The 14441-nt window shown below is 52.9% G+C and overlaps 1 protein-coding gene across 1 annotated transcript in view; it reads right to left on the bottom strand.

Annotated features, from left to right (window-relative positions):
* HMCN2 (hemicentin 2) overlaps positions 1–14441 on the bottom strand; it is a 149043-nt gene that overhangs the window by 54055 nt on the left and 80547 nt on the right. The window contains exons 35-45 of the mRNA XM_077128152.1: positions 13898–14052; positions 13200–13314; positions 12549–12644; positions 11447–11623; positions 10167–10324; positions 9366–9489; positions 6527–6702; positions 5159–5255; positions 4867–4986; positions 3646–3807; positions 2417–2698 (exon numbers count right to left, since the gene is read on the bottom strand). Of these exons, the coding sequence (XP_076984267.1) occupies positions 2417–2698; positions 3646–3807; positions 4867–4986; positions 5159–5255; positions 6527–6702; positions 9366–9489; positions 10167–10324; positions 11447–11623; positions 12549–12644; positions 13200–13314; positions 13898–14052 (1662 nt within the window). The remainder of the gene's footprint in view (positions 1–2416; positions 2699–3645; positions 3808–4866; positions 4987–5158; positions 5256–6526; positions 6703–9365; positions 9490–10166; positions 10325–11446; positions 11624–12548; positions 12645–13199; positions 13315–13897; positions 14053–14441) is intronic.

Here is a 14441-nt window from a genome sequence, read left to right as displayed (position 1 = left end):
GTGGTGGCCACAGGCTGGGCTTTGGCGTCAGACAGACATTTCAGGCCTCAGTTTCCCCAACCCTCAGAGGCTGCTGGGAGGATTCAACAAGAACATGGGAAAAGCACTTAGCGCAGTGCCTGGCAGGGAGCAAGTCCTGAGCGAACGAGCCTGACTTCAGAGCAAAGGTGGGCGCAGACGCATGCCCTAGATCACACAGCGCAGAGCCAAAGCGCCCAAAGGACCCGGAAAAAAGGAAGCTTTCCTCTTCTTCTCCATCCTTGTCCCAGGGTTTAGCAAACGGCAGGTGGGTAAGAAGTGCAGAAGTGCTCTGGGAGGTGGGGGTCCAGGAAGAAGAAATGAACCTCTGCCCATGTGGTCCTGTGGCTTAAACAGCAGGCTGTGCCCAGGGGCCTGAGCAGAGGGATTTCGGCCTAAGAATTTCACCAAGTACACAGCTACTCACACCCGAGTTAAAGTGCTGATGCCCGCCTGACTAGACACGTCACCTAGGGCACGTCACCTGTACTCTCGGAACCTGCTTCTTCATCTGTGAAGTGGGGGTGAAAGCACCTGTGTCTGGGGTTGCGTTAAGCTCAAATGGGACAATGCATAACTACGAAATAGTACACAACTGAAGTTTATTCTTAGTAATTAAAGTTATTCTCTAATTTTTTTTTTACAAAATTTATAATTTTTTTAAAACAAACATTTGTTCTTACTTTATGGTGGTATTTAAAGGTTTTGTGAGTGTATGTGCTTTTAAATAAGTATTTTTTCCTTTAATGGGTGGACAGTGGGGGGGGAATTATAATACTTTTATAAATCTGCATGATAGGAAAGTAACACAAAGCTGCTAATCGGGCTCTCTGCTAATATAAACTCAGAATAATGAGATGCTACTAAAAGAGCTACTAATTAAAATTTTTTTATATAAAGAATGACATGGAAACTCTTCTTCAATATAAATATTTAATTTCTCAAAGTGAAGCATTAAACTAGATAGCATTGTCATGTAGTGCTTCTGAAAATCCTTCAATATTAGAAACATCAATGACTGTGTTTAATATACAAACTTGTGGCCCTAAAAAGAAAGGAAACTTTTCTCTGCTGAGCAGGGATAACTGAGTGACACTTTCAATCCACGTGATACTGGGGACCACAATGAGAGCCCCCCTTTCTCCCATAAATCAATCCCCGCCCGCCTCTCCCACATTATATCTTATCCTCTGTGCTGGTCTGAAACTATTGTGTACCCCAGAAAAGCCATGTTTTAATTCTGATTCAATCTCGTGGGGGCAGCCGTTTCTTTTAATCTTAATCCAATATCGTAGTTTGGAAACTTTTGATTAGATTATCTTCAGGGAGATGTGACTTACTCAATTATGGGTATGAACTTTTGAGTAGATGGAGATGTGACTCCACCCATTCCAGGTGGGTCTTATTAGTTTGCTGGAATCCTTTAAAAGAGGAAACGTTTTGGAGACAGCCAGAAATGACAGAGCTGACAGAAAGTTCAGAGGAGAGCTGACAGGCAGAGAACAGAGACGCAGATGTTTAGAGATGCTTGGCGCCCAGCAGATGTTGCCAGGAGATGCTAAGCAAGCCAGAATCTGGAAAGAGCCGAGGGAAGCCAACAGATGAAAGCCAGCACCGGAGAAGGGAAGTGAGGAACCCCCATGGGAACAGAGGCTGAAAGCAACGGAGCCCAGGAGCAAGGGACTAGTGGATGCCAGCCACATGACTACCCAGCTGACAGAGGTGTTTCTGACCATTGACCTTCCTTAAGTTAAGGTATTTCCCTGGATGCCTTAGTTTGAACATTTTTATAGCTTAGAACTGTAAACTTGTAACTTAAAGTTTCCTTTATAAAAGCCATTCCATTTCTGGTATATTGCATTCCAGCAGCTTGCAAATTAACATATCCTCTCTGCTTCCACTCTGAATTACACTCCTGGTTTATATTAGGAGTCAGTAAATGGTTGGAATGGACAAAGCTGCTCCAGCCACCCTGAATGGGCCTCTGCCTGGCACACTCTTCCCTCATCTCTACACCTGGATAACTCCTACTTAACCTATAAGTTTCAGCTTAAAGGTCACCTCCTCCAGGAGGCTGCCCTGACTTCCCATGACAGTGTTCAGGGTCATCCTGGTCACTCATGGGCCCCTGACCCCATTGCAAGCCAATCAAGCGAGATAGGCACTGCTATTTCCCCAGAGCCCAGAACGGAGATGGAAGGAAGGAGGGAGAGAGGGAGGGAGGGAAGGAGAACTGAGAGAAATGAGGGCGATTTGAGGCCAGTTCAGATTTTGAGATCTGACTCCAAGGGGTGAGCCCAGAGCACGGCCGAGGACTGCACTCGGAGGCTGCCCCGGCCTTGCTCTCCCCAGTCCAGGCCGCTTTCCTGACCCCCTCCAGCAGGCTGCCGGTCCTCACCCAGCACGGAGAGCTCAAACCCCCTCTTGGCCCTCCCGGCCGCGTTCTCAGCCACGCAGCTGTAGCGTCCGGCGTGAGCAGCCCGGGCCCGCTCCACGTGCAGGCTGTGACCCCCGTTCTGCAGTCGCAGGCCAGGCTGGTCCCCCACCAGCTGGTCGTCCCGCTCCCACGTCACGGTGGGCGGCGGTTTCCCCGTCGCGTTGCATTCCAGAGTGGCTTCCCCATCCTGGACCACCGAGACGTGTGTGAGGGGCTCCCGGGGGCCGATGATCTGAGGGGGCACTGGGGATGGGAGAAGCCACGTCAGGGGGAGCTGCTGTGGCCAGGCACCAAGAGCTGGCCCGGTGCCAGGCTCCTTGGGTACAGCCCGTTTAGGCCTATATCCCCACCTAGCTGGGCACCCCACCCTATGACCCACTGGCCGTGGGACCTTGGCCAGGTGACCTGTGACCTCACCTCTCCGGACCTCCCGTTTCCATCTCTGTAACGGGGGTTGGAACAGGACCCGCACGGCCCCCTGCCCCACCTGGGAGTCCTGGTTACTACCCAGTCTTCCCCCAGAACCCCCAGCCCCATCTCAGTCCAGTCCCTAGTAGAGAGGCAGCAGCGCCTCACTTCTTGGCCTGCTGTTTGGGAAACAAGCTCATGCCAGAACCCTTTTACACTTTGGGGGCGTATCTCTCCAAATCCAGAGGCTTCCTGGAGCTTAAAGAGCAGAGGGGGAGGGGGAGGGAGAGGGGGAGGGGAATGGGGAGGGGGAGGGGGAGGGGGGAGGGGATTATTCCACTGGCATGTTCTGCCACAAGATGCTGAAGAGTGCATTTTTTTGGGTGGGGGAGGTGTTCTTTTCTAATGATTTTTGCAAGACTAAGATCTTTAATCTCACAAACAGAAGTTCAGGACAAACAGACAGACACTCAAGTTTCCCCCTATGCACGGATGTGTCATATCAATTGAAACAGTTCTTTCGTGTTTCCAACTGTCTCAAAATGTGGCATTTCCCTTCTGGAACACTGGTGGATATATAGGGATCGTGTCACCCTCTTTTTCCCCTGCTCAGGTCAGAAACTGGGAGGGGCTGTTAAATCACGTCAATCTAAGAGCGGATGTGAACGCTTCCCATCATCACAATTCCAGTCTTCGCTAGGGATCTGGTGAGTGGGCTCTGCCCTGCCAGCCTGCCCCCGTCCCTGCCCTCCCGGGCCCTCAGGGAGGCCTGCCTGGCTCACCTTGCACCTCCAGCTGCAGGTCCTGACTGCTGTTTCCGGCCACGTTGCTGCACTCACAGGTGTACGTTCCCTCCTGGGCTGGCCGGGCCTGTCCCAGGTACAGCAGCCTTCCCACAGACGACACCTGCTCCAGGCCAGCCCCCTCCCCAGGCAGGGGCTGACCTGGAAGCAGTAGGAAAGAAGGCCCTGGTCCAGGGCATTTGCAGGGACACCCAGTCCTTCTACTGGGAGCGCTTGTCCTCCCACCCATCCTTGCCAAATCCTGCTCATCCTTCAGGCCTCCACTTCACTGTCACCTCCTCCAGGAAGCCTTTCCTAAGCACCAAATCTGATCCTGGCACTGTCTCCAAACTCCCCAATCCCAGAGCTTCCTTCCAACACAATCTGCCTGCAGGCATTCTTCCTGGGCCCTCCAGGAGGGCAGGCCCTGCCTGACTTTTCCCTCGGGGCGTACAGGCATCCCAGTGCCTGGCACACAGCAGGGCTCAGTGACTCATCCATCTAGCTGCAGTGACCTGGGGTCGGGAAGACTAGGCAGCTGGTATATCTGGCAGTCAGGGGAAGGTTTTTGCAAACCTCAAAGTGCCGGATTAAACATTAATTATTGTCAACCTGCGTCTGAGATATCAAGTAGCTTATAAAATTTTTGTTTATTATCTGACTCTCCCGAAATTGAGGGCAAGGATTCATCTGTTGATTCACTGCTGTACTCCCAGTGCTTAGAACAGGGTCTGGCACAGAAAGACTCTCAATAAATATTAGTTAAATGAATGAATTCCAAACATCTTTTGAGCACCTATCTTGTACCAAGGATTGAACTTGGAGTTCAGTAGCGATTGCCTCATGGGCCTCCCAGCTCATAGAGGAGCAGACACTGAAGGACTGAGGTGGGTGATGTGACAGGTTAGCACATGGCTGCGATAAGGAGGCCCTCCTCAAGCGTGGGAGTGGGGGTCAGGGAGGGCTTCCTGAAAGAAGGGACATCTGAAGTGAGGCTTGAGTATGACTCTAGCCTACATTGGCTGGGAAGGAGCCTGGGGGCTCTGCAGGCCCAGGAACTGAGCAGATAGGGGTTAGGGAATTATTTCTTCTAAAACTAGTATCCCCCACCCCTAGGGCCAAACACCCGTCCAGCTCTGCTACGTCCTGGGTGGTGGAGAGTGGGGAGTGGCCTCCTTGCACTGGGCGATGAGTGGGGCTGGGCGAGGGCAGCAAGCCTACCGTCCTTTCTCCAGGAGATCTTGGGGAAGGGGATACCCCGGCATTCACAGGACAGCCTGGCGGGGTACCCCTCAGTTACGGTCAGGATCTGGGGCTCCCGGGAGGGAAACACTGGAGGGACTGAGTCAGAGCAGAAGGGGAATGAGACGGAGGAAGGCTGAGATGAGGGGACAGGGGAGGAAGGCTGCATGCTGGGACCCGGCCAAGGCGGTACCCCCTACCCAGGGTGAGAGAAGTGGCCGTGGGGGGGGAGGGGGGAGGGGGAAGCCCAGCCAGCCTGGGGGACCCTCACCCCAGACGTTCAGGTTGTAATGCTTCTCTGAGCGGCCCGCCTGGTTCAGCGCCTCACAGGTGTAGTGGCCTGCATCCCACACCTCCGCTCGGTCCACCTGGAGGAGAGTAAAACCCAGGCGTCAGCGGGGGCAGCACAGAGACGGGGTTACCCCTCAAACACGCGGCATGCCGCTTTACCTCGCTGGGCCTCGCTCTCCTCACCTGGAACAGGGGGGCAACGAGAGCACCTGCTCACCTCTGGCACCATGAAGGTTCCAGAAGCCGAGGACCGCGGCGGGCCTGACGTGGGCTGGGCACATGAGGCAGGCTCCGGAAATGGCAGGGACTGGTTTCACCGCCATCATATTTCCTGCACCCACTGTGCATTTGTTCCCACCCAGCCCTGCCGGTCTGGCCCCACGTCATATCCACAGTCTTCAGCCACGGGCTCTGTGCCCTGCTCAGGGACGGGGGTGGGGGCTCCCGGCTAGGTTACCTGCTCCTTCCTGCCCCTAATCTGCTCTGAGTCTCCTTGGAAAGGCCAGGAGAACAGACCAGAGGAGAAAGTGAATGAAAAGGGGTGTGTGGGGGGGAGCTCCCTGACCTCAGAGGTCCAAATAGACCTAGGGGGTACAGGGGTAGAGCTGCGTCTTTGAAGAAGGCAGGGGAAAGGAGGCAGCAGGCATTCCGGGCAGAGAAAACCAAGGGGCAGCGGTGGGAGATTTTCCTCAATAGCCGGAGAGAGAACAACTTCCTCCCCCAAGCTGACATGGGTAACTTGCTCTCTGCGGAGGTTTGGGACGTCACCGGCATTCTCACCACAAACTCTCCCAGTTCCCCTCGCGGAAAGGTGCCAGCGAGTCTATGGGCCTGGGGCCTCAGTGGTCCGGACATGGCCTACGGTGGCACAGCCAGACGGAGAAGAGCCAACATTTAAATCCAGGCTGACTCCACAGTCCCCGTCCCCTAGGGAACCCCTGCCCTGGATGTCCAATGAGGGGCCTGAAAGACCAAGCAAAGCCATCAGACTTGGTCCCAGAGGCAAGGAGACCCCACGCAAGGCTTTTGAATAAGCCGTGACAAAGAAGTCAGCTGGGGTGCCAGAAGATGCTCAGCTCCATTAGGGTCAATGGGTGGGGGGACCCTCCAACTCCAGTCTTGGGGCCTTGCTGGCTCCTGCCCCACCTGGCTGGAGCAGCTCTGAGCACGTGGGGAGGACCGGAGCGGCCTGCAGGTCACATCCAGCTGAACTGGCACTCCTGGGGGCACTTGGGGATCTGGCGCTGAGGACACCGGTGTTGGTGGCTGTGCTGGCCGAGCCCCGCCCACAGGCTGTCGCCCCGCCCAGAGCCCTAACCCGCTCCTGGAGGCCCGGGAGCCCACACACCTCCAGCAACGCCTTGTCTGCAGAGAGGCGGACGCCAGGCCGCAGCGCCAGGGAGCGCCCATCCTTCCACCAGCTGAGCACCGGCGGGGGGACAGCGTGGCTCCGGCACTCCAGGACCACCGACGCGTTGGCCACAACGGACACGTTCAGCTCTTCTCCCAGGGCGCTCGGGGGCACTGCAGGGAGGGGTGCAGGCGAGCTTCCTCAGGAGCCTGGGAGCTGCCAGCCTAGAGCCGGGTCACGCCGATTCCAGCAAAGACCAGGGATTTGGGGCGTCACCTCTAAGACTGGAGTCCACCTCCTGAGCCACAGCTTGCTTCGCCAGGTGACCTCCCCTCAATTCCCTTCACAGTCCCCCAGTTGGAAGGCAGTACCCCAGTCGGAAGAAGGTGGGGGGACTGCGTCAGTGCGATCTTTTCCTACAGTTCTGCAGATGCTCTTGCTGAGAAAGCTAGGGAAAGGCTGCCTGAGAGCACTCGGCACTACTTCTTCCAACAGCATGTGAATCCAGCATTATCTCAAAAAATTTAATATATAATAATAATGTTTTAAAAACAGGCCCCAGAGCCCCATTTCTCTAGAGACCAAAATGACCAGCACAGCAGAGCGGTTAAGAATGTGGAGCTCTATGAATGAAGCTGATCTGAATAGGATTAAGCCATATGAGAAGACTGGGTAAAGGATGATATCCTCCGTGTTTTAAAACTTCAACTTCTGTGTGAGACTAATAGAAGAGATGTTTATTTGGTGCAAAATTTATATTTTGGGTAGTGAATTTCCTAATTTAACTTGTACAATCAGTTTAGTTAACACCGTAAGTACATGGAATCTCGACTAGGGCATGAGATTTTATCAGGTTAGTGTGATGCCCTGATAAATCTCAGAGAGATTCGGACAGTGAATAAAGATTGGGGAGAAAGGGGGCAATATTCAACTTCCCCATCTGGAGAATTCCTGATATTCTTGCAAGCGGTGGGGACAACCAAATCAATAGGCCGAGTTCTCAATCTTGGAGTTTGCCCCTATTAAACTTATTCCTGTAAAAGATAGGCTAAGCCTACTTAAAATTAGGCCTAAGAGTCTCCCCCAAGAGAACCTCTTTTGTTGCTCAGATGTGGCCTCTCTCCCTAAACTGACCCAGCAAGTGAATTCACTGCCCTCCCCCTCTACGTGGGACATGACTTCCAGGGGTGTGGACCTTCCTGGCAACATGGGACAGAAATCCCAGGATGAGATGGGACCCAGCATCAAGGGATTGAGAAAACTTTTTGACTAAAAAGGGGAAGAGAGAAATGAGACAAAATAAAGAGTCAGTGGCTGAGAGATTTCAGAGTCAAGAGGTTATCCTGGAGGTTCTTCTTACGCATTACATAGATATCCCCTTTTTTAGTTTATAGTGTATTGGAGTGGCTGGAGGGAAGTACCTGAACTGTAGAGCTGTATTCCAGTAGCCTTGATTCTTGAAGATGATTGTATAATGATATGGCTCTTACAATGTGACTGTGTGATTGTGAAAATCTTGTGTCTGATGCTCCTTTTAACTAGTGTTTGGACGGTTGAGTAAAAAATATGGATAAAAAATAAACAAATAACAGGGGGAACAAAGGTTAAAATAAATTGGGAAATACTAGTGGTCAATGAGAGGAAGGGGTGAGGGGTATGATATATATGAGGTTTTTCTTTTTTCTTTTTTACTTCTTTTTCTGAAGTGATGCATATGTTCTAAAAATGATGATGGTGATGAATACACAACTATGTGATGATATTGTGAGCCACTGATTGCATACCATGTATGGAATGTTTGTATGTTAAGAATGCGTGTGTTTGTATGTTGTTTTATTAATAAAACATTAAAAAAATTAAAAAGATTGAACCGGAAAAAAAAAGAATGTGGGATTCTTATGAATGATTTTTCTGTAAACCTGCAACTTCTTTTCAAAAAAAATCGGAAAAAAAATAACAACGTGGGGTCCTGAGCCAGACTCCTGGGTTTGAACCCTGCATTCAACCAGTCACTTGCTGTGTAAGGCCCTGGAGACGTTACTCAGCCTCTCTGGTCCTCAGTTTCCTCAACTGTAAAATGGGTATAATGACAGTACCCACCTTTGGGGCAGCTATGAAGGTTAGAGGTGACCCAGGTGGAGCACATGGGCACACAGTACCTATCACTGTTAGCCTCGTTCCAGCAAAGGGAACAAGCTCGTGTCTAAAGCTTCCTCACACCTCATCTCCAAGGCTCTGCATTTCCCAGAGTTCCTTCATGTACCTCAACAGACAGCAATAAAATGCCGTACAAGGGAATAAACAAACAACAGCAACTTAACCATGTGAATGAACTTAATGAATCCCCAGAGATGGATGCTATTCTTTCCCCCATTATACAGCTGACGGAATGAAGGCTCAGAGAGGCTATGTGACTTGCCCAAAGTCACAGAGCTAGAAAGTGGTAGAGGCAGGATTCGAACCTCACACTCAAGAGCTTGTGCTCCTAACCACCACCCCACACTGCCTTTCCAGAATGGCCAGTTAACCCCATTTCATCCACAAATGAGAAGACTGGGCTGCTTAACTCCTGGCTTGTGCTCCTCCTGCTATTTCCTGATGCTTCCATCTCTTCCCTGAACACGGAACTCCAAGCCTCCCAGGGGTCCACCCACTTGCCCACCCACCCACCCACAGGGGAGCTCACATAAAGGGAGGACAGGAACTCCAGGACGCGTCTCTGGGGCTCCATCTGACCCCAGGTGAAGGCAGCCAGCATCAGGCCATCACAGTCAGAGGGGCCCTTGGTGGCCCAGTGCCTCCATATCCAACCTCCCTTCTCCGAACCTCAACTCACCGTGGACTTGGAGGACGACGTCCTTACGGTCCTCGCCCACCGCATTCACGGCCACACAGGAGTAGCTGCCAGAGTCAGAGGCCCGGGCACTGGTCAGGGTGAGGACCCGGCCGCCAGGGAAGACCTGTCCCCAGAAGGAAGTCTGCATTAGCAGGACATCCCGCTGTTACATCTCTCCGGGGGCAGCACCCACATGGTCACCAGCTGCCCCAGACCCTGAGAGAGCCCCAAGATGCAGAGAAACTGGGAGCTTGTGCAGCCAGTGGGGGCAATCAGACGGCCTCCTAAAGAGTTCCCTGGAGCCTGCTCGATCACAGAGGCTACTGGCCACGCATGGTTACTGAGTCCTTCAAATAAGCCAGCCCGAAATGAGACTGGCCCCAGTGCAAAATCCACAACAGAGTTCAAAGCCTTAGTGCAAAAAGAAGAATGTAAAATGTCTCATTAATAATTTTTTATATTGATTGCATAATGAAAGGATATTTTGGATATATTGGATTAAATAAAACATATTGAAATTGGTTTCACTTGCTTTCTTTTCTTTTTTTTTTAAGTGACTGCTGCATACTTTTAAAAGATCTACGTGGCTCGCATTTGAGGCAGACACTACGGTTTCTTCTCGCAGCCCAGCTCTCCGTGTCAGCCTGCCTCGCAAGCAGCCCCTCCTGCCTCCTTCCAGCCCAGGCTTCTGGGTTATCAGTGCTTCTCCCTCATGACTAAGCTCCTGGGGGCCTGAAATTTGCTCCCTGCACCTACAGGAGGCACGAGGGAGGTGAGCCAGGGCCCCCCAGCCCGACTGACCTGGAGGCCAGGGGTCCCTGCAGCAGACACAGGGTTCCCATCCTTCAGCCATATCAGCGTGGGGGTGGGGGCTCCGGTGGCGTTACAGGTCAGCCGAACCGGGGCGTTCAGCAGCACGGGGCCTGGCGGTCTGGACAGCAGCGTGACGCGCGGAGGCACTGTAGGACAGGGCAACGCAGGGCATGAGCTGAGCCCTACCAGGGGCAAAGTGGGCAGGACCCTGCCTGGCACCCATTGGAGGAGAGGCTCCAGCCTGGTTCTGCCCCTGTCCGAGCACCCACACGGAATGCACGGCCACAGACAAGAGCCCAGGGATGGCCATTCCCCGATATGGGCACCCCTATCCACACTTCTTAAGGCTGCTTATCTCGTCTTTTCAACCACACCATGAGGCTTTTCACATGGGAAACTGAGGCTTAGAGAGGGAATGTCACCTGCCCAAAGTCATCCAGTTGGGAAGTGACAGAAGTAGTGCTTGAACTCATTCTGGTCAGCGTGAGGTCACTTATCATAGGGGTGGGGTCTGGTGACCAGGGGCTGAGGGCACCCATCTCAGAGGTATCAGATGAAAAGCTATCTCACAGGCAGTGCCTACTGAGTGGGAACGGTCAAGAGATTCAGTTTTATCTGGGAGGCACAAACCCTAATGCCCAGAGTCCCAGTCGCCTGCCCAGCTACAAACTTTCTTAGGATGACAACCCAACCTCTCCCCGTAGCCCCTATCTGGCCACCAGGCCTTCCCTGACCACTCCTGGCCTTGTTTTGTAAGCCCCAGGTCTCCTTCAGGCTGTAAGGGAGGTCTCTATTTAAGCACCCAGGTCTGGAGGACGCCTCTCTGGGTCCTCAGATTAGTCAGTGCCCCAACTACTTAGAGAAGCCTGGACCTAGACTTCCTAGGTCTTATCACAGCTGCCATGAAATGATAATTAATTATATAATTACTGTATCCTCCACTGGACTGAAAGCTCTAGGTCTGTCCTGTCCAGGATTCAGAACTGCAGCCACGGGGTCTATTCCGCAGTAAGTACTCAATCACCGTGTTGGGATGGAAGATGGATATAGACAAATGGATGGTTGAATGGATAGATGGGTGGGTGGATGGGTGGATAGATAGATGGTTAGATGGGTAGATGGATGGTTGGATGATGGAAGGAGGGAAGGATGATGGGTGGATGAATGGATGGATGGATGGATGGGTAGACTGATGGACTGATATTTAGACAAATGGATGGAAAGCCAACTTTTTGGACAAGGATCCCTTCAGTCACAAGGCAGCTCACCATTGACCCTTAGGCCAAACCACAGCTCTGTGCTGCCCACCATATTGGATGCCACACAGCGGTAACTCCCAGCATCAGAAGGCTGGGCTCGTTCAATACTGAGAACTCTCCCATCAGATGACACAGTCACTCCTGCCTGGGCAGAGACAGGCTGGTGACCCTTGAACCAGGAGACATCTGGGGAAGAAAAGACAGAGAGATGTGAAGGGTCCTGCAAGCCCTTCAGGACCAACTTGTAATGGGCATTCAGGAGAGGCTTCCAGGGTAGTCACGTGGTGTGATTTTATTCCAGGCTCTCAAAGCCAGAGCTCTCCAGGAAAAGAGGGGGAGACAGTTGAGCAGGGCATTATTACCTGAGACAGGGTCAAGAGCAGAGAGGAAGTGGGGGTGGTGGATGGGGCCTTAAAGGAACAAGGAAAAGCAAAACCACCCCCCTTCTCCCCTAGCCAGGAGACCATCTCACCAAGAAGAGCTTTCATGGTCTACCCCAAGAAAGCAGCCTCAAAACTCGGGAGTGGGACCTTGTATCTTCAATTTCTTTTCAACTTGCCAGGGTCCCATCCCAGAACCCAACAGGGCTCCCCCAAAGAAGGGGACAAATTTTTCTGAGGGTCACCTACCCCAGGCAAAGCAGGGTGGACTGGTATTTGCCCCACACCTGGTTCAGATGGGGGACAGGAGATGGTCTCCCCATCCTGGGCCATGATAAGCCCAAACCTATCCTGTATGCCTGGTGCCCCAGGCCTAGTTCCAAGCTTCCTCAACTGCTGGTCTAGAGAAGAGACCCAGAAGGATGGTGACTCAGAGGGTCAGATCCCCAACCTCAGCCCCGGGGCAGCCCTGTGAAGTTGCAAACTCTAAGCCAAAGCACTGCAGGGGCTTTGGACTCTAGCCCAACAGCTCTGGGTCCTGGGTCCAGTGACTTGCACATAATGGGCTTTGGATAAATAGCTGTTGAGAAGGGAGAGTAGGAAATAGGAGAAATGAGGAGGGCCTGCTGATTCCTCTCCTTATACTCTGGGGCCTGGGGCCCTTGATGGCCTCCTCAGGTGGGGAATCAGGGCATCTGGAGGGGACTTTGAGTCAAGAGGAGCCGTCTTACCAGGAGGGGGCACGCCTGAAGCCAGGCACTCCAAGGCCACCGAGGCATTCTCCAGCACTGCCCTGTTGACTGAGCCCGGCTCAATGTTGGGGGGCACTAGAGGGAGACAAGGAGAAATCTGGCCAGGCTAGGGGTGGGCTCCGGACAGTTCAAATCCCAGCAGTTCCTGCTACCTCTCACCAGTCTCCCCAATCAGTCTTGCTTGCTCCGACAGAAGCACCCCACTCCTGGAACCAAGCCCAGGAACAAAGAGCAATTGGCTACAACCTTTACAATCATCACAGGAGAACCACCGCAGTGCCTCCCATCCCCACCCCAAGGAACTGCTGATGTGCAGTACAACCAGAGAAGAAGTCTTACGGAAAGCAAAAAGTGTCAATATTTGCCACACATGCAAGGACACAAATAACAAAATGAATACAAAGAGCAAAGGTATATAAGAACAAGGACAAGGACCAAAAACAAAAACCCCATAAGAAACAACTGAAGGGGCCACAAAGCAAGAGTTTATGGTTCAATTTTATGACTTTCTACTTCTTCTAAAATTAAGGGCACAACGATAATTTAAAAATCTGCTCCCCTGCCCTGACCACCCACCCCAGCCCAAGGGCCCTCAAAGGATTCCCTATCATCCCAGGCTCTGGTCCCCACCTGCTTCCAGGTCCTCACCCAAAACCTTTAGCATCACATCCCTCTTGCTCTCCCCAGCCAGGTTAAAGGCCACACAAGTGTAGACGCCTTCGTCCCTCAGGTCCACCTTCTCAATCTGGAGGGGGAGGGGGAGGGCAGAGTGTGCACCATGGGGGAAGGGGAGGGGGAGGGCAGAGTGTGCACCATGGGGGAGGGGGAAGGGGAGGGCAGAGTGTGCACCATGGGGGGGGAGGGGGAGGGCAGAGTGTGCACCATGGAGAAGGGAGAATGGGGGAACCCTCGAGCCCTGATAGGAGGGCAGTCAAAGCACAGGGTGGAATGTGGCCAGCAGTCAGACTGCTGCTGATGCCCAGGGACAGGACAAAGGAGGCATGGGGACAGGTTTGGACTCAGGGGGTAGAGTTAAGAGTCAAGCACTCAGGGTTCTCAGGTGCCTCTGACTGTTGGGCATGCTCCCCTCTCACCCCATATTCTCACTTCTGGCGGTTCTAGCTCCTGAGACGTGGAATAGGCTGAGGGCCCCCTTTCTTCCTCAGGCCCACTACCCCAGGATCTACTGGCCTCCCCAGGCTGAGTGGATATTGTATCCGTCCTACCCTCAGGCTGCTGGGGTCCCCCTTAGGGTCTCTAGGACCCTTAAGAAGCAGCCCCTCCCCCTGTGCCCAGCTGCCCCCCAGCCTTGGGGCCCATGTACGTACCTGCAGGCTACCCCCTGAGGCTGCCAGGGCCACCCCATCCTTCCACCAGCGGATGTTCGGGGTAGGCACCCCAACCCCTATGCATTGTAGGGTCACGGGTTGCAGGAAAGGGACTGTGATGTTCTCATCCCCAACAATGATGACTGATGGGAGCTCTGGTCAGAGGAAGAGGTGGGTGGGCATGGGTTAGGGTTAGTAGAGGTGCAGTGGGCATCCAGTAACTTTTGATGCCTGAGGAGGGGAGTGAAGAGGTGGTCTTGCAGGGCTGGGCCAAGGACTGGCCAAGGACTATCCCCACCCCCTCCCCAGACACCTGACTTAGTGGAAAGAGCCCCAAACTAGGAGCCGGCAGAGTATGTCTTTTTCTTGAAAAATTCTCTTATCCATCCATCCATTCCTAATGTACTTCGGACATCTACTCTGTCTTCCAAACTGTACGTTTGGAAGGTACAGGGACACAGCAGAGAAAAGCAGCCACTGGGCTGCCTTTTCAGAGCTCAGAGAGCTGGGCAATAGAGATGGACAGTTAAGTAAAAATCCCTAC

The sequence above is a fragment of the Tamandua tetradactyla genome, chromosome 2, assembly GCF_023851605.1.
Source record: "Tamandua tetradactyla isolate mTamTet1 chromosome 2, mTamTet1.pri, whole genome shotgun sequence".
NCBI lineage: Eukaryota > Metazoa > Chordata > Mammalia > Pilosa > Myrmecophagidae > Tamandua > Tamandua tetradactyla.
Note: the sequence above shows the minus strand (reverse complement) of the source record. Positions and strands in the feature narration are given on the sequence as shown.